Raw genomic sequence first — 23,777 nt, 5'->3', positions numbered from 1 at the left:
TTTAAGAATTAAAATGAGCATGCCTGCCTTTACATTAAGCAACCTGGAAATGCTTATTTAGGATGTAGTTGATTAGTATCAACTTTCCTCCAGAAAGAACTAAACATGGAAGTGGAGGAATCATTTTCTATATAACCGAGGTCTTGCCTGTTGGTTAGCTTCTGTCTGTGTAGCAAGAATTCCAGCCCACAGCTATGTGAACTCAAAGGTGCAGTTGTCTCTGGAAACTGAAAGTGGTAGAACCCTTGCTATTTTGTGGGCGCTGATGATTTTACATTGACCTCTGAAGTCAGGACTTATTCATTATATAGGACATAGCTGAAGAAAAGCAGTTGAATTTAATTTAAATCATGAAATGAAAAGTTCAGACTTACAGGTACAAATATTCAAGATGTGCTTTCAGGAAAAGTAATTTTATGGAGGTATAGTATATTTAAAAAAGGAGGAGGACTGGGAAGAGTGGGAGTACACCAGATTCCTTGTCTGAAAATAAAATGCAGTCCATGCAATTATTATGCAGACATGCATCATGTCGGAAAAAGGAGACTTTGGCAATTATCAAAGAAAATTGACATTCGCTTATGCATCAATATCTTCAGAAACCTGTCCATTTGCAATGTAAATTAAGAGGAAAGCTGGAAAAGAATAAAGCTTGAAAACAGTTGAAATACTGTTTTCCTATGAAAGAAATTCTACATTCAGGCAAACCTGAATTTCTCAAGTAGGCTAATTGTGTTTTCAACAGGAAGTTTATAAGCTTCTCAATTGGGTAATCGAACAGTCACTTGATTTTTGCAATGGCTAGGTGTTTTTTACTTCCTTTTCTAAAGTTGTCTTGACACCTCTTAATTTTCCACGTTCCACTGCAAAAGGATCATTTCAACAGCTGGAGATTGCCCCTTTATTCAGGATTAAAGAGTCATTCTTCCATCCAGCCTGTCTTGGTGCATTCCTGAGGCAACTTGAATCTTACTTTTCATGCTGGTAAATCTAGATAAATCTAAATATTAGGATCATACAATATGTATTTATTGCATTTCAGAGTGGAGAAACAACAACCAGTCTGGTTTCAAGACACTAGCTGTGCCGAACTGGCTGCAATTTCACTTGTGAGCTGGGGGAGGTCTATTTGAACCTCCATATTTTACTCTCCTCTGCTCAGTTTTGTGTTTAAAACTATTTTAAATAAAGTGACTCTGCATTTCTGCAGAATTCCAAATTTTCTAATAAGATCCAAAGGCATACTGGAGATAAGTTCAAGAATATTCAATTAAAAAGTAGCATGCCTTAAGCGTATCATTAGAGCCTTAAAACGCACAAAAAAGTAAAGATTCAGGTACTCCCATACAGCTTATAATGTGTGTGAAAGCTGCCATTCTTTGCCTTTGGCAGGGAATGATTCGTGTGGGATGATCAGATTCGTATAGATGGCTCTGGTTTCTTCTACAACCTGATTAGAAGAAGCTTGAAACTATACTGCTTTTCTAGTCAGATCATAATCTTTTACTTTCATTTACTGCATACAAGATAAATTTTAGTTCTTTGGGGAAATGTGAAATACATACTACTCAATATATCCTTATTTTGATATGATTAGGAATATTTTCTGCCTTTTGCAGTGCTAAGAATCACTGAAAATAAATTAAGATATTTGCATCTCTTTTCTCCACGCCCCCCTCCCGAAGTGTGTTTAGAAGTAAACTCCCCTTCAATATATCTTGTTAGCATAGATTAACATTGAATTTGGAAATGCCATTAACAACAGTTTAATGGGATTTTAAGGAAAACAAAATACTAGTTTTAACATGAAAGGTAATACATGTTATAAAGAATATGGAATGAGTTTTCTACCAGGACAGTTTCCCAGTGATATTTAAAGGGAAAAAGCAGTGCAAGGACTTCAGAAAAGAATTAAAGGAGGGAATTTTGTTTTTAAGACATGGCTATTGACATATTTTACATCATCATATACAGTATTTTAAAAAATAGTTCCAGCTTGCCATTATGAATACAATGATTCTGCAAAATGAAAAAGAAAATACAAGTGGCATCTTGAGAAACTAATTTAATTAGTGTTAAAGATAAATGTGAACTGACTTGGAAAGTTAAATATTTGTGTTTTACAGTAGTTTCTTGTTGTATTATCTATACTGTAAACAATCTGTTACAGTATACACTTGCTGAAAATATGCATTTGTACACATTGTTTAATATAAAAGAAAAGATGGTATTAATGTATTTCTAACATTCTGCTCTATTTTGTATAGAATTTGATTGATGTCCAGGTATGAGTTTGATATACTGACACAACAGCAAAAAGAAATCCTGTCACATGTCAGCTTATCAAACACACTTTGGACAGTATGTCTTCTAGCTTGTACCACTGTACCAGGTTGTACCACACCATTTAGAGAAATTCCATGCATCAGTTATGAAGACTGTTCAGTGAAACTCAACCTCAGTATTTCCAGGTGAATTTATAGAACATCTGAAAAGTCTGAGGTATTGTACCACTAAACGAGGTGAATCAACTAAAACAAAGTAAAATACAGGATGAAAGCAATAGGAAGATCACAGGTTTGTTTACAATAGCTATGTGATAAACCAAGTACACATGAAATATTTGAAAAATCAATATTAAAGACCCTTTTACTCCCAAACAACATTAAGTTTTGAGATAAAATTATTTCTACCATGAAACAAAAGCATAGAAGTCTTTGGGTTACATTGTATTTTGGCTTTTTTGCTGACCCCCAGCCCAGGCTTCCACTCCACCCACTTAAACTCTTCAGGCTCTCTCCTCACTGGCTCTGTTTAGAGAAACTCTATTCCACTTGTTTTTTCTAGAAACATATGGCATCCAAAAATATCAGACAGAACTTTCTTTGGAATTGTGCATACTTATCATTTATACAGTCTGTCAACTGTATATTTATACTGCGCTCCCTGAATTTTGGTGAATGCTTCAAAACTATAACAGGATTCCTCAAACTGTCTAAACATTAAACAGGATGAAAATGAAAAACTGATCTTTAAAAATCCAGACTTGCTCATGCTGTTATATTTGCTGAGGAATTTAAACAATAAAATTACAAAAGTAATTAAACAGATGACATCTAAATGCACAGCTGCAAACTTTAGCTTTGTTTCATTTTACACTTTTTTTTTTTTTTAGAGACTGAAATTCCTTTATAGTTTACCATACCTTACCGTCATAGGATCATTCAGACTGTTCCAGATACAGCTCTAGAAGGCAACTGTACTGCAGAAGTTCTTCAGCCTCTTTGTTGGCAATTATTCTACTAGAGCCTTTGGAACAAGGGGCTACTTTTAAATGTGGTCATCTCACAGGATATGTAGAGCATTTCCTGCTCGTAGGACTAGAGGAAGGAAGCACAGGGCCCAAATATTTGATGTGTGATCTACTGTAACTCCTTTCATGTGTTCAGTAGCTTTTATGTGATCAGTTCACTGCTACCAATCTTAACCTTGGTGTGGTCCTGTTCACTAAAATCTGACCTTCCCAAATGGTTAGCAAGTGGAATTATAGTATTACCCACCTGGCACCACCACTATAATTAATGGTAGTGAGGGGGTGTTGTGTTTTTTTTTTCTCTGAATATATACCTACTGGGTTTCAAAGTAAAGATATTTAAATAGTTACAGAAATAGTATCTCAATTTTTAAATTACACTAGTTAATTTTTATAGGTATTTTTTTATTTTTGCATTCCTTTAGTATTGTATATCAGATGATTTTTCTGTGCAATTAATTATATTCCAAACATCATTTTGGCATTATGCCCTCAATATATATAAGTAAGCTGTTGAAGATGTTAATTTGTTTGCTCAGAGTCACATAATAAGCAAGTTTAGAGACAATAGGAATGAAACCTGCCTCTCCTGTTTTCCTTTGGTGTGTTCTAGCCTTACAGAGCAGGAAACGTCCTGCAGGCCAGCCGGTCTCCCTAGTCCCAAACCTACTTGTGCACAGCCTATGAAGACCTGGACCTGGCAGGCTTAAATCGTCTGTGTGTCCATGCATCCAGTTAGGTTTGTCACCTCGAACTCTGAGACAGCATCTTCTGTTCCTTTTGAGGGTATCAGCCACTGCAAAATGCTCACGAACCACTGAGCTCAGTTCCTTAGATTTCTTCTTCCATATGTTCAAAACTAAATATCTTCTCTTTTGCATTATGAATATATGCATTGCATAGGAAGAAAGGAAAGGTGGCTGTCATTGGGAGCTCCGTTCTGAGGAGCAGAGGGCCTGATATGCCAACCAGACCCAAAGCATAGGGAAGTCTGCTGCTTCCCTGGGGCCTGGGTAAGGGACGTTACTAGAAAACTCCCTTGTCTGGTACAGCCCTGTGATTACGATCCATTACTGGTCTTCCAAGTGGGCAGTGATGAAGTCCAAATGGCAAGTCTGAGGGCAATCGAGAGAGACATAGTGAAGATCATTTCTTTGATGACTTGTAAGTACTGAGTTCTATAATTTCTCCAATATGCTTGTTCTTGTGTTACCTAAAGATCTTCATAGCTACTTTGTCGATCGTCGTCTTTAGCTTTTTTACACTTATACCAGTTTCCTCTCTTCACTGTGATGTTCATCTGTAGATATACAGAATGAAAAAGGAACCAGGGCCCCCAGTCAGACATTTATCCAACATTAGTTTAAAATAGAGGTAAATTACCCATTATACTTGTATTTTTGCTTCACTATATCGATTGTTTCAAGCAGTCTAGCATAATCAAAAGAAATCTTTGTATATGTTTCAGTCTCTGCTTGTCTTTTTTTTTTTTAACATACTGATTGCACAAGTAATTTCTCTGAGTTGATTTATGTCTATTCACAAAAGCTATAAACACTGCAAGTTGCTATAGGGTTAGAAGTATGACCATTAATGACTACAAAGTGTGTTCAGTTAGATTTCAATTAATAACTTCTTCTTTTGTGTTAGCAATGTGATGTATTTGTCCACTATATAGATGTTTAAGCGTGGTCAGTCATTCTTCTTTGGCTCATGGAGCTAGCACTGATGTTTTCTTTTTATAAGGGTCTTCAACATCTGAGGATGAACCATGGTACCTCAACCACTTTGACTCACAGGACACCTGCCATGTGTCTTCTGTAGATAAGGCTGATGTATCTGGCTGTACAGAACCCAACACAAGACTAATCATGGAAAATGTAGTTTTCATTGTTAAACAAATTCCTGTAAAGATTAAATGTAACATTAAAATGAAAAGTGACATGAGTATAGACATACAAACAAAATAGTATCACTTGCTAATCAGTAAAGCGTTAAACAAGGGAGCCCTACTGTACGCAGTTTATACTTGTATTTAATAAAAATTTGCTGGTATCCAATTCAGAGTATGCTGCCGGCAAGCGTGGATGTGGACAGTAGTTGAGTTCTGAGGCTGAGCTGGAGAGGGGGAGAAGGAACAGCTGCCAACAAAGCCAATTGTATGTGGCATAGTTCCTGGGGAAAAGAGGCAGAAACAGTGAGAATTAAGAGTTTACTGCTGACCGCATTTGAGAGCCTGCTGTACTGACCGAGACTAAAATAAACTGCTTCTAACATCTTGGCAGTCATAAACCACTGTTGGTTAAACCACAAGTAAGTCTCCTTATGGACAGATGGCAGACTGGGGAAGCAAAGCTGAGGTTACCCTTGGGGGAAGATACAGAGCTTCCTTTTGGTGTTCCTCACAAATAGATGTTTTTAATCTCTCCAGACTTGGGCAAATCCAAGTCTTCCATCATGAGCTGTGATGCTACAGGATGTTTTTTATTCCTGTTCTAAGATCATGTCTGATGTCTGTGTATGTTCTGTGATGGTGGGGAGGTTCTGTTTCTCTCCCAGTGGTTCGAGTGTTAGTTGCCTTTCTTTGGAAGGCTGATTCCTCTCTGGGGTTTTACTCTACAGCAACTCAGCATTATCAAAGGCCAGTATTGTTACCATAGATCAGGGGTCCTCAAACTACGGCCCGCAGGCTGGATATGGCCCCCCAGGGTCCTCGATCTGGCCCCCAGTATTTACAGACCCCCCCGCCCCCCTCGCCGGGGGTTGTGGGGGGAAACCAAGCAGCCACAGATGACTGCCTGCCACTTCATCCGCACGCCGGCCCCCTGGTTAAAAAGTTTGGGGACCCCTGCCATAGATGCTCTAGGTTTACCACATTTTTCTTCTGTGCCCTTCTTAACATCTACAGCATCTCACTCCAAATGGAGCTGTGGTGGATTGCTTCTGTAAGGAACAGTTGTTGCAGTTTCCCGTGTTTGATATAACACATTTGATGGTGTTGTTGAGGAGAATACGTTAGGAAACTTCATTGAAATTAATTGGGGAAAATGCAGTTATGGAGCATTAGGTCATTGATAAATATTGTTGTGATTTCTGCACTTGTTCAGTCATGTCTCTTTCACAGTGATGGTTTTTCATGCTACATTTGGGCTGGGACCCCACAAGCTTAAGCAAAAGAGAACGTGGTCCTCTTGGACAGGCCTCTTCTATCTATATCCTGGGCCAACATGGTGCCACTGGGTTTGCTCTTGTAGACTGTTTATATTGATCCAAGGTCTGTTTCCTTTTTGAATTAGGAAGAGGAAGAATCCTTTACACCAGACAAAACCTTTAATAACTGGAATCTGGATAGGTTTGTTATCTCTGTACTTGAGAGGGGAAGTGAGTGCACACAGAGATCTAGTAAATGCTAACTGAAACTGCTGTTGTGTGTAAAGTCTGTGAATATCTCTTAATCATTACATAATGTATAGTATTTAAATGCTATTTTTTTGTCATGTTTTTTGTAGGTCTTGGGTGAGCTATAAGTGAATAGATACAACGTCTTTACAGTGGGTCTCAAAATTATGCGTATTCAGCAGCATGTAGTAACTGGTTCAACATGACCTGTGTCTTATATAAGCACGTAAAAAGCCTGAGCCAGGCTAAGTCAATTTAAAAAAAGAAAAACATTAAAGCTGTGTTTCCTGTTACATGCTTATGGTCTTCTTTGGTTCTTTATGATCTTACTGTATTATTGGCCAACCGTTGTATTCTACACCACCTGCCAAAGGGTTCAGATGGGATAGTGAAGTTGTTTTCAGAAAGGGGAAGCAATTAAAATCATAACTTCTACAGTACATTTCAGCTGGTTAAACAGCTTTTATGCTACAGGTACAGAAATCATGAATTTGGCTTACTCTGTTTCTCTGATGTTACTTGCTACAAGGATTTTGAAAGCTGCAGAACTGAAAAGGCTGCACAGTTCGTACATAGCATGTATGCTTAAGATTAGGCCAATTTTGCCACAGTTTAACTTATTCTCATCCTTCTAGGAAGTATACAACTAACAAATGGGTATGCACTTAAGAAAATAGTTTATATGGAAAACCAGAAATGAGTGCTTATGTAAATGCCTCTGTGTATATAATTTATTTGGGAAAAGGCTATATTTTGATCTTTGTATAAATCTGGCAGGATATATTTTCTGAAAGTAATAACCAGCTTAGTTGAAACATCAAGGCATTAATAACTAATCTTCATATTTTGCATGTATGTGTAGAATCTGTGTTTCTTGAAATGGGTAATTATAGAAACATGATTTATTTGCTTCGATTTTAAAGGTGTGTCTAAAGGATCAGAGGAAGAGTTTTGTATTATATGTAGGAGCTTGTTAACAGTAGAAACAGAATGAACATGCAGTTTTTATATCAGCGTGAAAGTGTTCGGCTGTGATATCCCAAAGCAGTACAAACATTATCCAGTCCTTGAGATTTTACAAAATTAATTGGATCAAATAAAAAAAGATCCAATATACAAATCTTATACCAGCAATGCAACGCACTAGTACCTTGGTCTGAATAGTATGTCTGCATATTTTGCTGCACCTAAAAATGTATGCCAGAGAGTGATTTCATTGGGTTTTGCATTTAAATAAGCAGATTCATCAGGGGAAGAAAGCCATTGCCACAACAGGAAGTTTCAGATTGGTATAATACAGTCACATTTTGCTCTAGGAATTTAGTTCATAAGGTCATGGTTGTGCTGAATGAGCCTAAGGAATATAGTGCTATATGCAACTTGATGCGAATTATCAAGCTGCTCATAAAAGATCAAATGAAAAATATTCTTTACTGTGAAGTGCACGAGAGAATCCATTATGCAGGTGAAATTAGTGTAATACTTTGTATTTTATATACTAATGTGGATTTCATATAATACAAAATTTGGTGCTTTATTTTCAGTAATATTTCACAAAACATATTCCAATATTTATTTGCATTAGACAAAGTATGTAAATAGACACTGGGTCATAGAATAATCTACTGTGGTTTTTTAAATTTAAAAAAAAGAAAAAAAAATACAGGAAAAAAACCCCAACAAAACACCAGAACTGCATTCATATTGATGAAATAATGCCTAGAAAGAATAATAAAAGACACAGTTGCTGTGGTTAGATCTCTCTGTGTATAAAGTTGACAAACACATTCTTGAGTTTTAAGAAACCACATTTAATTTTGAAATACCACTACTGACATAACAGTTTTTCAGTGTATTTCTGCTAAGCATTTGAGAAAATTACAGGGCTTCTGAACAGTGCCATCATACTGTCTCACTGGGCAGTTGCCTTCATCAAAATGGCTTTCCTGCCATTTACATGCCTCTGTGGGTAGATATGATTAATTACTTAATTTTCTTAATTGCTAGCATACTCCATTGGTGACAATGGCAATGGTATTAGCAGTTTCAGCTGTGTTTGGATTTGGGCAGCACTGGAATTGCACTTTTAAGATGGTTACATACTTTATATGTTGCATACCTATACTTATATATTGCATGCAGTGCATGCATCTCAGGTTGAGATGTGCCGCTTTAATCCTTATTTTTGAATTATTAGCTTTAATGATTAAACAAACTGCAGAATTAAGTTCTCTGTGCAGACAGCAGTTGTATACTGAATAATGACTCCAGTATAAGACAACAACCTAAAATGGAACAGTAGATTGGATGGCATATGCAAATAAGAAGCTTAAGCTTCAACTCAATGTATGAAATCAATAAAGATAGACTACAATTCGATGTGATCACAGATTGAAAGCAAAAAAAAATAATATTTAAGGTCCCCATCCTCCCTTTACTGGCTTATTTTGAAAAACAATGATAAGTGCAATTGTGCATTTTTATTATAATATCAAATAAGCAGTGCACATATTGTTTGTGCACGCTATCTTGTTCCCAGTGTAGAAAGGGCAAGATAATTTTGTGGAAGATTTACTAGTGCTTATTAGCAGAAGACAAGTGGTAGTAGGAGACTCCTCTGATACTGGTCACCAGTAAAACCTAATGGTCTCAGCAGCCTCCACTCATCCAATAGCTCTTGAATGGTTTGTTGAAATTGGATGTCACTGCACTGTTTCCCAAGCTTAGCAGAATTTAGCAGGATGTGTAAGTAAAACGGTTCACTCAAAAATGCTTTTTTTCCTCACTTGTCAGAAGAATTCAAATAACAAAGCACAGTACTGAAATTCCATCTTAAAAAGATTGAGATGTTTTTCCCTCATTTTGGAACTTTTTATTTAATTTTTAATTTTCGATAAATTTTAACAGTGAAACAGTTGTCGCACAATAAATTTCTTCATAATACTGATATGTAGCTGTTCTTTTTGAGCACTTGAACGCGGCATCCTTTATCTGTTCAGTATATATGAATTAGTCCTGCTACCCCATAAGGGTGCTCATATGGATGTGATTGAAAAGGCAGTGAAGTCAATGGATTGATCTCATATTGATTTTGATGGATCTGGCTAAATTTTGGCATATATTTATTTATATATCTTCTATTGAATTCCATAGGAGAGAGGCAGTTGGATACTTACAAATATGTGGGCTTAAAATAATTCTTAGAAGTAATCAAGAATGGCAAAATTGCTATCTTAATTTTCTTAATTTTGTATGTCAATGTATATCTGATTGGTCTGACTTTGACCTTTGCGGCTGATTTTTTTTTTTTTTCCCTTTGGCATTACAGGAGAGCACTGAATCTAGGAATACTTCGAGACCCTGGATCAGAGGTTGAAGACAGACAATATCAAATAGATCTTCAATCTATAAACATTGGTACTGCTCATTGGAATCAGTTGAAACCAGAGAAGGAAAATGGAAAAGGAGGGGTTTTGACAGAGAGTGAAAGAAATTCTCAAAATCCAGCACTTGAATGGAACATGGCCAGTAGGTAGGAAGTTTTCCTTTAACTTATTCTTTTCTAGATATACGTAGCACAAACACCGCAGATATCATTTGCGGTATATCTGAATCAAACAATTCTGTATTGGTTTTGCTTTACATTACATGCCCATTTCCACAGAGTTCTGGATTATACATTTGAAATGTATATTACTATTATTGTTACACTGTAGTTGCTGTCTAGTTACTGTGTGCCTTTGTTTCCATTATAAGCTCTCTTCAGAGTGGCTTGCTGTATGGCTGTAAAAATAACTCTGGGGCTGCAACTTCAGCTTGTCTGTCTACAAGCAATGGGATGGTTTGGAGGGTTGGTTTGTTTTTTGTTGTGTTTTTGGGTGTTGGGTGGTTTTTTTAATTCTTTTGTTTGTATTTTTACAAAGCTTGACTAACACCACTTTAGACATTTCTAAGTTAGAGAACATTTCCTATTGGTTCTGAACTGTTTTTTGCACTTCTGTAACTAAAACCAGATGAATTTTGAGAATGAGATATTTCAGCTGAGTCTCCCTTATTGTGTATTGTACGATATGTGCAGGCAAAACCCTGCCCTCTAGTTAAACATGGTTGTAAGATAAAGCATGCATGCACTTTCATGGTGTTCTGAATGTTAAGGTTTTCCGATATAAAATAGAGGAGGTTTATTGGCAATTTCTGAAAACTTGACATTTTTATTTTTGTTTTAATATAGTTAAAATTCATACAGGTGGTTTAAAACTGAATTTTTCTAGGCTGTGTAGCAAAGTTCTCTTTTTCAAACTCACAGGAATAAGGTCTGATGGTCAAGAGCAAGCTTTCAAAAGTCATTTAGTGGATTTAGAATCATCTCTGCTAGAAAGATGCCTGTCCGCACGTCTATTTATTTATTTTCATTTAAGATTCCTTTATGTCTAATTCATGTAAAAACAATCCAATTTTTTATGAAATGCATGCATAATTTTATGGTCCTTGAGATAAGATTCCTTCCTATCTGAATTGAGGGATGAGTTTCTAAAAGTGATATGGAAAAACAGGGAGAGTCATAACGAAAGTAGTGAAATATTGCTGGTTTAATTTAAAAAAAAAAAAAGGAAGATGAGAAGACACTCAGAGATTTTTCTGAAAGTCAGGCAAGCTGTACAAAAAGAAGCTATGTGAGGATGGCATGCAGACTGAGCTTTGTTAAGTGAAGTATTGATGAGAAATCATGAGAGCAAATAAGCTCTCTGGATGAGTGTGTGCAGGAAAAACGTGATCAAGAATAAATTCCAGTTTATCATTGAAAAACAGAGGGCAGGAAAAGCTGATCTAACCAAAGTAAGAAGTGACAGGAGTACTGATAAAAATCTGAACACAGTAGTAGTATCTGTTCCTCATTTATAAGTAGTACCAGTCCTTTCCTGTCTTTTAATGATTTATTTCTTTTTTGAACTAATAATTCCATAGACAATTTTTCTTTTACATTCTTAGCCTTGAAAAAATGTGTATGACCTTCTACTTGGGCCTTGATGTTGGGCAAGTTGCCCATGAAGTTCTTTCTTACAAGACAATGTAGGGCTGCTGGCATTTCTTGAAAGATAAGATGACATTAATTTCCAAAGGACTTCTGGCCAATTTGCAAATAAAGCTAAACAGCAAAACCAGCCACTGAGGAACTGGCTTTCTTCTTCATGCCCATTGGCGACTGAAACCATATTGGTAGCACGCTTTGGTCTGAGCTTTATGGTTATAGGTTTGGGTAGGAAATTTGGTGGGATTCCTGAAAAGCGATTAAGATAATAAGGGAAGCAGCTAGTACAGATAATCGGAGTTATCTCTCTCTCTGTCTCTCTCTGGGCCCCCCCTGCTTGGACATTCTTCCTTCAGCAGAATATTATTAGAATATATTTGACAAATAAACATATATATTTTGAAATTGCTTTTGAGTGAATCTTCTGCTTGGGTTTTAATTTATATCAGTTGTAATTAAGTGCATTAGCTTTTCCTTTCTGGTAAGCAATACAGTATTTTAATTCCAGCTTGAATTTGTTTAAAGAGAAAGTTGGTATGAGTGTTTTCTTGTCCTTTTGACTTACAATTTTACAAGTTTACTACAGTTTTTTTTACAGGATGTTTGCCATTTTGCTTTTTAGTTGGCAGTCTGTCTTGCCGCATCCGAATTTATTTTATGATCTGTGGAAATGGTGGGCTGAGAAGTGGAAGAACCTGCATTGAACTCTGCCATCCACTGAGATATTTCCAGCATGCATCAAGAGGGTGGCTGCATGGTGTTTTACATGGTGCTTAGTGTTTTCAGGGCGAAGTTTATCTTAAGATTTCCTGCAACTACCACAGAAGCTTTATTCTTTGACCTAGTTGTGACACTGTTTTCTTTTTTAATTCTTAGACATGTTTAACCTGGAACATAATGATTTTTTTTTTACTGAGTTATTTTAGGATTAATTTCTTTGTTTGGTTTTAATATACTAATGTTTGTTTTTACTTATGGTTTAGACCCAGTGCTATGGTTTATTAGTTTCACTGGGTTTTAAGATTCTATTTGGAGATTTCTCCTAATTTTTTAATTCTTAGGTGATATGTGGTACAGTATGGAATCCAACCTATATCCAAATATTTCATACATACTTTACAGGAAACTTCAGCATAGATACCAGCCATTCATTTTCCATTCCCATTTCTAAAAACATTGCTATATTTTTTAAAAAATAAACTGAAGCTATAAAAATTCTGGAGTAGATTATATTGTAATTTAGTTGACTGAGTGGAAATTTGGTCTTGTTTTAAAAATCAGCATCAAACTCAAATCACTGTAAATATAAGACCTATGGATACTGTACAAACAAATACTTGAAAGCTTTTGACGTAATTTGTCATCTAAAAGCTTTAACTCTCTACACAGAAAGTAAATCCTTCAAAATTTCTCACCACGTTTTCTGGAGTTCAGTATTTCTCATGGGTCTGAATATTTTTCTTACTCTTTTCCACTGTATTTTGGAAAGCAAGCAGTCTTGCTTTGACACTAATTATTTAATATTTCAAGGTGTCTAGTGTAAAACTCTTCAAGATGGACTATTGTGAAGTGCCGGTTTGATGCCTCCTGTGCCTTGCAGGTCATCCCAAGCAGAATGGGGGAATTGGAGCACTCCAGTAGGGTGGGTGCCATCTCTCAAAAAAACCATCCAAATGCTGTGCTGTGCTGAGGATCAGGGCTCATAACTCTTCCCATTATGAAATGTTTATACTTCACTGTAGATGTTATAAAAAGCTCCCTGATGGTGTAATATATAAAAAGAATACTGGAAACAGTCAGACAGTTCTAATAAGGTTATGTACAAATGAAACCTGTCCACATTTATTCCCTTTACCAAACAGCATGTGGGGAACTGGGAGTACTTAACCAAAAGAAGTTTTCTTGATTGAAAACTGCTTTTTCAGCTTGCAGATCTCCTCCTCCCTCTCCCTCCTCTCAATGGAAAAAACAACAGCCCTGAAGGAAATAAAGAAATATATCCTCTCTTGAGGCCTCGCCCCCGTCCCTGTGCAGTCCTTCTACAGCTCCCAGCAGCAACTTCTGCTTCCTGCAGCCTGAATAAACTCTGGGGTTTTTTTTTTTTAAAAAAAAAAAAACTAATTGAGCTTAAAAGCATTACTTCTCTGTGTGGTAATGAATTGAGTGTGGCAATATACTGCATTACAGTTTTGTCCTTGGCATACCACCATCTGGAACAGCTCTCTGCAACTCTCATTGAATACACCAGGGAGCCAATGATCTGTTGTACGAAACTGAACAAAATACCACTCTTGCTTTGCAAGGATCCTCAGAAAGGTTTCCTGCAGATTTTTCTTTGAATAGTTTTCATTTTCGTCCAGCTTGCCCAGTTTTAATAAGGAAGACCAGAAAAAAGTGATCTGTAGATTGATATATAGGGAAGTAGGGGCATTCCCTATGAATCTTTTGGAATAAAATGCAATACATTTGTATTCAGTCCTGTATTTTAGTCGTGCTTGTATTCATACTGTGTACTTGTACAAAGCCTTACTCAGTATGATGGAGTATGTTATTTTCTTTACTAATCCACTGCAAAGAAATGTTGCACGGCAGTCTTAATAAGATGAAAATTAGCTTTAGTGAGGCATAATTATATAACAATAGTAATTCTGTATGGCCAGATGGTGTAGGTTTGTTTGTTGTCTAATTTTCATTATTAGATAGCCCTAAAAATGTTGCTATGCTCTTTCACTGTCTCTTGATGTGTCTTTGCAATACCTCAGAGAGCTAAAAGGATGTGAACTCTTCTGTCCACTGGGAGATGGAGATCTGAGGCATGATGATGTCATTAGTAGTTATCCCAATACATTTTTGCATCAGGGATTAACTGATTTTATAACTACATGGGAAAGGGAAACCTGCAAGAGAAAAATCTTTCCTAAGTCCTAAGGTAGCATGCTAACCAACATAACATCTTCGGGTTTGCATGCCTCACACTACTAGAGAAACTGTTTGATTACATGGCCTATTCTGTGCTAATACATGGGGGTTTTTGCTTTTGCAATTTGCAGAATTCTTTGTGAGGATTCATCTCTTTGTAGAGAGTAAACTTACATGGCATACATAAACTGCATACGTAAACTCTTTGATTGTCATTCATGTATTGAATGTATATGAGTTTCTCCCTGACCTATGTATTTTTTAAGTATATAAGGGCTCTAGATTCAGTATGGTATTATGAAGAAAAATACTATAAGGGGAACATTTCCAAGTTTCACATCTAAGTTATGTTTAGCTTTACTGGCCAGTATTTTCTGTTTGTTTCAATTAGTTTTTTCCATATAAGAAGGCCAAATTGCAGTCCTCCTTGTGCATTTTCACAGCTTATCCAGTCTAACATCATCACACCTCCTTAATTAGTGCAGCATCATCTCTTTGGCAGTCCTTCCTCCTTGTATAAGTTCAGCTGCTTCTGAATGGATGTAATCAGATACTGATGATTTGATTTGATGTAATCAAGTATTGTTGCTTTGATTACAAAATACTGTTCTTCACATTTTTTTTCTCTTTTTTTCCCAACAACATTTTTTGTCATATTATCCATTAGATATGTCTTTGCTTTCAAGGTACTTCCAGACTCCTATGTCTATCCCTTTCCCTTTACATGTCGTTTTTCATTTATTTTGACACATCCACGCTCACTGCTCATCAGACCTCATTGTACCAGTTACCAGGGCTGCCGCATTTAATTGTCAAAGTGCTTTCTTGCTCACTCTTAGGCTAACCTGTATGTTATAAAGACATTTCCTGTGATCATTCACAAAGTTATTGCAATGTCGTCTTCCAAATCCTTCAATATTTTTTTTTCCTGTTATACTGTAATATAAAAACTCATAAGACAGCTTTCAGGTTGCCACTGTACAGATATCATTATTGATGGGGCTGTTAGTTGTTCTCTCTTACTTCTTGGTCTGCAGGTGTGGTTTTTCTTATACTTACATTGTAAGCCTTTGAGGACAGAGACCATTTTTGTTCTGTGCTTTTACAGTGTGGATACATGGTCCATAACCAGAGTTCATATTATCGTGTAGATACAGCCCAAATTCAGCACTGAGTAAAAGGCACCTCCAGGCTTTATCACAACTGCTTTGCTGCCTTGTTGCTTTGTATTAGCATATGGTCTTTCAAATGTGCTGTACTTTTAAGTGTAGATGATCAACTGCTTTAACATCTCTAAAAGTACTAGCTTTTCCTTTTTTTCCAAGACAAATATATAACAGATGCATAAATGAACCATGGAATGAATGTGCTGCAGACATAGAGCCATCATTACGCTCTTCACAATCAAGTTTTTTCATAAGCTCATGTGGCGTACACCTGTGTTAAGTTAACGCTGCACTTAGGTGCAGTGTGGAAGACTTAATAATTCAACGTGGAATTTGTTTCTTTGTTCCTTTTGTGCTCTTTCTCATATCCTCTCCCTTCATTATTTACTGTGCTCTGTTTGCCTTCTGTTTGTACTTACAATTATTTTGCTAATACTTGATTTGGCTGGGCTTCACATTCACCAACTAGAAATATGGAAAGTACTAAGTAGAGCAGGACAGGGATATCGTGTAAGGATGCTTTTTTAAAAAAAAAGATTAAAAAAAATCAGCAATGTATATTACCAAAAAAAGTACTCTAAGATGTGATGTACTAGGTATCTACTAGAATAGCATTTGAAAATGAAGAAATGGGAATATGTAAGAGCTGAAAAATAATTTGAACAATGATTGCAGAGAGCCAGTTGTGGGTTTGAGGTTCAACAAGTAACTTGCTTTTACAGCTCTTTCATGTATTGAAATCATACTTCCTAGCATTTTTATGCCCCTTCAGCTGGAAGTTTTCTAATGTATAGCTGTGTGTTCTTTCATAGTATTGTTCTGCTACTTAGGTCTTTCATTCTTCTCAAAAGCAAAGGCATTTCTGTCTCATCCTGTTGAGAAGGGGAAGTAGGAATTGGGTAGGAAGTCATCTGGTTTAAATTTAAAATGAAGGTGATGGCAGCGAGAGAAGCATTTGTAGAACTGGCAAAATCTAACACCCTTTTCTTAGTTGAAGATGTATGCTAACCACTGCTTTCTGGTTTGTGGATCTAATTAGACTAGTCTTGCTCTAAAAGTCATCATTAGATACCAGTGGAGCTACAGCTGACCAAAATGTTAGAGCTTTTAATGTAAGATGGTAGTTCTAACACTCATTAATTGGCTTGCTCTTAAGCATACCGCATACTGCTTATGGTAATGTGCAGCCTGCTCAGCAGTGTTTGTAAAGGTCAGCTGAAGCATAAGTTTTTTAGAGTTGAGCTCAGTAAATAGTAGCTCTGTGCTCTGTGGCATCTGCTGTTAACTTCCGTATACTCTTGCCCTAAATAAATTTAAAAGCTTTAAGGCCTACTGTCATCTGACAGTTTATATTCCCTTATAGATCGCCATGCTTTTAACATGTTTTGAGGACACAAGCAAATTTTTAGTAGAATTTGAAGCATCAAAATTGAAATAGTTTAAGCAGTAAGTTGTCATCTATGGATTTTGACTCTTTTGAAGCTGACTGAATTACAGTCATGTTATCTATTTGATTTCTTTTCAGCCTAACTCTTGGCCTACAAACCATCACATTTAAGATCTGTTTTTCAACAGAATCAGTTTCAGAACCATTACCTTTGCTAGGCTATGTATATAGATACCCATTCCTGAATCAAGAGATTTAATTACCTATTCCACATGCAGTCCAGAGGTTTCTGCATAGGCAGGCATATAACTATAGTGTTTAATGACATTAACATGGATAATTGTAGCTGATGGTAAGGACTAATTGTCTAATTGCATAGTTCATGCGTCTGGCTCACTTGTGTGATTTATGCTCATGTCCAAACTGCTGCATCTCTGTTACTTGAGATGGTGAGATAAAGGTAATACAGGGTTACCTAACAGACATGCAGATATATCTGTAGAGTTCTGCATAGATCTGCTTTCTTCTTCTGTATGGCAGTATAGTTTGGTCTTTTTTTTTTTTTTTTATATCATGATATTTGCATAATTTAGTGTATACTTTTAACGTGCATTTTTTCACAGTTGATAAATTTGTATTTTGTAAGCACAGGAAAATTTACCTTGGACCAATAACTTTTTGATAATTTTTAGAGTTCTCCTTCGTGAAATGCAGGTATTTAGCATTTCTATAAATGATGACAGGAAAAAGGAATTATTAACAAACTATCTGGATGGAAGAGTTCTCCCAGGAATTTGAACTGTATCCTCTTTTAGGGGCTGAACACCATCTTGATCTAATTACTTCCCCCCCCCCCCCCCCCCCCCCCGCCCCGATCAGAGGTTCTTAGATGGCATTTTGTGGCAATAGTTTATTTGACCTGACCCAGAGGATTCTGGCTATTTGGAATGTGTTGTCATAAGCTATTAGTGATCCATCTATAATAGTTGTGCCTCTAGGCTTAGTATTTGGTTAAAGGAAAAAAATAAAACACAAAAAACAAAACACTCAGATGGAAAACAAATGTAATTATCAAGTTTAATGGCACAAATATTCTTGGCAAGCAAACACTGATATTTAGATGGAAAGGTACCAACTAGGAACAACCAGTGACAGAAGCAGTGGAGGAAGACTGACATTACTCCATTTTCAAGGCATTTTAAACATCACTGACAATAGTTATTATAAAGTTAATGTGCAATCCCTAGAGCTTCATGAGATTTGCTCTTTAATTTTCCATGTCTTTGATTTTTGTGTCAGTTATGTTGTGTGCAGAATTTTTTCACCACAGAGTTTCAATGCATTAATTCAAATATTATGCAAGCTTCAGGGCAGCTATTCATAAGGTGAAGGGCAAGTTTGAAAAATACCGATAATAAAGTTTTTTTTCTTTGCTCAAATGATTTTGTATAGTTTGTTAAACAGTAGAAGCAGCAATGTCAAATGGCCAACTTATCTACCTGAAGATGGGTTGAAGTCAAATATTTAGACATACATTTTCTGTGAAATGAAAGAAAAAATCTGCCATCAGGATTGGAATTAACATGATTTATAATGATGATATTTCATGCTTATTGAGTTAGCAATGAAATGCCAAACTGGTATTGAAGCAGTTTTATGCTACATGCTGGATGTAGAGAAGAATATGAGAATTTTTTGTACCTCAACAATTTATAATGTCATCTCATCTTTTCTTTTCTTTTCTTTTTTTTTTTTTTTTTTTTTTTTTAGCATAAGGAGGCAACAGGAAAGGAGAGCAATTTTAACTCCAATTTTAACTGATTTCACAGTTCGAATAACTGCAGCTCCTGCAATTATTTTTACAAAAATTGACACTACAGAGAATTTACACCCAGAGGTTAGTATAAAATGTGAACACACATAGCATAACTTTTAATATGTGGATAATCTTAATATTTTACTCTTCCACCAGTTGAAATGTCCAGTTGTGTTTCCAAATACAAAGATCGCCAACTGAAAAGAAAAAATAAATAAATGTTTTAGTCACTAGTGAAATGTTCTTCCTCTGCTGGAGAAAGCATTTGTGTATAGTATTTGATATTAAAGGCAGCCTGTCCAGAGGTAGATAAGCCTGTTTGCAATTCAGAAAATGGGAATCCTTTAATGATTTCCAGCAATATTTTTAAAAGATTTGTGATGGAAAGGTGTTGAGAAGAGGTGCTATAGTACAGCGTTACAAAACATTGTATTCACAAGCTTCTCATAAAGCCTGAAAAAGCAATCTATACACTATCTATAAGAGGAAAATTGAACTGGGTTCTTTTAGCAAGATTTTCAAGCCACAGAATGCCACAGAGCATCCATTCCCAAACCATTACTGTGAGTACTTCAAGGTACTCCAGATTTAACAATCACTTTTAGCAGTCTGTTAATGATTGGTCTGTGAAGCATTTACACAGAAAACGTATTGGCTTCCTTTTTGGCATTAGTTTGTAGCTCAAGAATTTAAAACATTTTATGTGGGAGAAATATCAGAAAGGTTTTTTTCAGCTCACAAGGAGTATTTCTTATAATGGCTACCTTCTGGGAAGAGCAAAACTGATACAGGAGTGTGAATGGTTATTAGGTATGTGTTGCATTGCGATGTGCAGTAGGTGTATATTGTTGGAAAAAAATAGCTAATGGGTATAGAAAGAAAAAATTGACAACTTCATATTTTGTGTAAAAGATCATCACAAGGGCAGATGGAAAATTTTTTAATGTATAAAAGACAGAAAGCTTAGTAGGTGGCTAAGATGCGTAGAAGTTATTAAATTAAAACAAAAACAAAAACAAACCAAAAAAAACCCCACACAACCTCTGAGCTTTACTAATGCTTCTGTTCAAAAATGTCAGTGTTTTCTGTACATGTTCCATGGATGACATTCCCTGATGAAGGGAGAGGTCTAGTTTAGACTATGAAGAGCTTGAATGTTGTGCAACCTTCTCATGAGAAGGGGCAGTACTTTTAATTATTAAGCAAATTTACTGCATTATTTTTTTTCATCTCTTTATTGCTTGCCAACAAGTAATTCTGTCCTAGATAACACCAGTAAAACAGTGGCCATCCACCCAGCTTTGCCAAGGTATTAACAATGCTTTACAGGCAAAGAGAAATCAATTAAGTTGGTTATCAGTGAGTTCCAATACATGGTTTCATTGTAAGTCAAGCAGAGTTTACGTTTAACAAAAAAAAAAAAAAAAAAAAAAAAAAAAAAAAAGTACATCCTTTTCTTGGAAGGAAAGAATTGGAGTAATTGCCAAGGAAATTAAAAAAATATATAAATCTAACAGTCCACTGTTTGATACTACCAAGAGATAGAAACAAGACCTCACTCAGGAGATGCTTTTCTTGCAAAATTTGTATTAGTAATTATGCTGTTGAAAGTAAATGAAAGAATAAGCCACATCCTTGTTTAGAAGCCTGATACACCACTTTCTCCCAAAAAGACTGAATTAATACTATATACGATGTTGAAGCATTGACTACAGCAGAGAATCACAATACAGTTATATAGAAGCTAAAAATTATTTCCCCAGTAGCTGTTATCTAGTATTTTCCCTTAATTTCTCCACAGGAAATCTTGGTATGTGGTCATTCTTTGGAGGTGAATGTGACAACAAACTTGGATTTCTTTCTCAATGTAGCTCAAGTACAACTTCTTCAGCAGCTGGTACAAGCCAATATGGTTGGACTGGAACCTTCCAGTAGCACTACCGAGGTAGGTTTTTGCTTGGTGTGCAGCTGTTTGGGTTTTTTTTAGTGTACCATAGCTCTGATCATGGGTTTGTATCGTTTAGACAAAATTATATAGGTAAATTAAATACATGTTTTATTATTGTTTGGTAGGTTAGCTTTAAAATGCATTCTAGTGTTGCTCTAACAATAGGATTAGTGTTATTTTAACAAGATTATTTTTCAGTAAATTAGATTAAAGTGGTTCTGCAACAATCATATGTACAAGGAGATTTATCTTACGTAAACGATGAAGTAAATCAGTTTTGAAGTAGTTTTTTGAGGTGGTTTTGCCATTTGACTTTACCTTTCATTGAAGCTTTGGCATCTTTTTTGAGTTCACATACTACGCTATGCTTCACTAAAGCCAGTAAACACTTTCTCTGTGCCTGGTGAACATTACTCACATTAACTGTCTTCACTCAATTCCATAAGATTCAATCCACCTCCGAATATTCTCATATTTCTTCAGTAAGAATGATGATAGGTACATCATCAAAGGTCCTTCATCTTCTGAACAATTAATCTCATATTTTTTCTGTGATCTTACAGTGTTCAGCAACTATCTCTTGACTGTGTCATTCTTTATTTTTGGAAGTTGATAGCTCAGTTTACATTGAAGGCTAGTCACTGACTGTGACAGACTTGTAAATTTAAATTATTAAACTGCTGAGCTGTTACAAAAAAAGGTAGGGGGAAAGAAAGTGAAAAATTTTCCCTAAGAACAAAATATGTATTTCTTATCTTCAGAACCAGGAATCTAGTAAGGCTGACAGCATCTTTAACACAGTAGCAGCTATTGTGTGACAAGGCACTAATTCCACTAGAATGGCTATTGGACCTATTGAGAAATCTTCATAAGTAAGAAAAAGAGTTAGGCAAAAAGTGAAAGAGCAAGTCACAATCAACTATTCCTTTCACAGAATCTGGCTAATCTGAAGAAACTGTTTCCCTTCCTTTCCTGGATCTCACAGATTCAGCATGCATGTGAATCTGGATGCAAGTGAGGAATGCTCTAGAACAGCCAAACTACTTATATTCCTTTCTGCTCACCCTGTAAAAAAAAAAAAAAAAAACCCAACAGAATTTGTTTGTATCTGCTAATCTAGGGATCACATCACCCCCAACTCCTTTATCCCTTCCCAAGGATAGAGACAAATTAAGGGCGTCGTTTCATTACCATGCTGAAACACGGAAGATGTTGAAAAGAAATGCAGTGTATCTTTCTTTTCTTTGGATACTTTGCAGACCCAGGGCTTCTTTTGGAGATGAAATATAAATAAATAAGTATGGGAATATCTTCAATAAATAATTTGTGGAGCACTTATGGAGCACTGTTTTCCCGTTGTCAGTGGAATGGATAGAATCAGGAGATTTGAATGGGTGCCAAGTATTTTAATTTTGAGTTGGCACTGTGCGGAAGTGCTGCATGTGGACTGTACAAACTTAAAAGTAATTTACTACATCATTTCAGAAAGCTTTTTGTTGATTGCATCCCAAGATACCTATTTGTTCTTCATTGGTATCTCCCTTGCATTATTGAGATCTCCTGTGATGAGTAATGGAGTAATTTCTGGTTCAAGGTTATGTTTGCCTTCTCTTTAAGCTGTAGAACTATATCTTGATTTACTGAAAATGTAGAAGCCAATAGCTGGTTACTTTTTGTCCAGTTCTTTCTTCAGTGTTCTGTAATCTCCTGTGCCTGTATGAAGTCAACCCACCCTCTAATATATGCACATTTATTATTAACCTCATGTTTCTCCTTTAGTCAACAGAGAGAAACGTAATACACTGATTGATGCTTCTGTTTTCATCTCAATGAATGAAGCCTGAAGCCTGTACGTGGCAGCTTCACACCTGCTAATTTCATTGAAAGAATCAAAGCATAATTTAGTTTGGAAGACACCTCTGGAAGCCATTCTTTTGCTGAAAAGAACACTGCTGTCAAAGTTGGGTCAGGTTTTTCAGCACACTGTTCAGTCAAATCTTTATCTTTAGGGAAGGAGGTTGCACTACCACTCTGGGTAATTGTCCTTTGATAACAAGCCTTGCTTTGGCAAATTTTTGTCTTTATATTAATTCAGAATTTTATTTAGTAGAACTTTTAACCATTGCCTTTTAGCATTTCACTATACATCTCCAAGAACAGTCTGACTTAATCTTCTTCATAACCCTGCTTTAGGTAACTGGAAACAGCATTTTGAAACCCTACCACCATCCTTAGCGGTCTCTTTTTTCTATCTGAACAAACCTAGTGCTGTCACCCTCCTCATAAATTGTCATAAATCATAAAACCTGTGAACTCTTTTGATGATCCTCTGCACACTCAGTTTTGTCAATATTTTTTCTACTCTTGAGCTCAGAGCTAGAGCGTATTCTAGATGTGGACACACAAGTATCTAATAAAAGGAAATTATCTCGCTTCTAATCTGCTGGCTATGCTGGTACTAACAGTGCCCAAATGCTGCCCAGTAACTACTTAGACTTCAACCCTACAGGGGCGTGCAGCTATCACTTGTTCAATTTGTTGTCCACCAGGACCCTTGGGTTCTTTTCTGCAAAGTTACTCTGTAGCAGTTGGCCTCCAGCCTGTATTTAGTTCGGGATTTTTCTATCTCATGTGCAGGACTTTGCGTTAAACTTTAACCTTCATGAGGTTTCTGTTAAACCATTCTCCCATTTTGTCAATGTCCCTTTGAATGGCAACCCAACAACCCCTCAATGTATCAGCTCCCCTCAGTCTGGCATCACCTATTTCTTTGGGTAGGTTTTGTATCATTGCCCAGGTC

The 23,777-nt window shown here is 36.2% G+C and overlaps 1 protein-coding gene across 6 annotated transcripts in view; it reads left to right on the top strand.

The window, feature by feature from the left end:
* The window catches only part of VPS13B (vacuolar protein sorting 13 homolog B), a 477,114-nt gene that overhangs the window by 301,179 nt on the left and 152,158 nt on the right, over positions 1–23,777 (top strand). For all 6 annotated transcript variants that reach the window (XM_056333224.1, XM_056333225.1, XM_056333222.1 and 3 more), the window contains 3 exons: positions 10,041–10,244; positions 18,984–19,110; positions 20,831–20,974. In XM_056333224.1, the coding sequence (XP_056189199.1) occupies positions 10,041–10,244; positions 18,984–19,110; positions 20,831–20,974 (475 nt within the window). The remainder of the gene's footprint in view (positions 1–10,040; positions 10,245–18,983; positions 19,111–20,830; positions 20,975–23,777) is intronic.

Source organism: Falco biarmicus, chromosome 3, assembly GCF_023638135.1.
Source record: "Falco biarmicus isolate bFalBia1 chromosome 3, bFalBia1.pri, whole genome shotgun sequence".
NCBI lineage: Eukaryota > Metazoa > Chordata > Aves > Falconiformes > Falconidae > Falco > Falco biarmicus.
The sequence above is the reverse complement of the archived record's forward strand: the minus strand, read 5'-3'. Positions and strand labels throughout refer to the sequence as shown.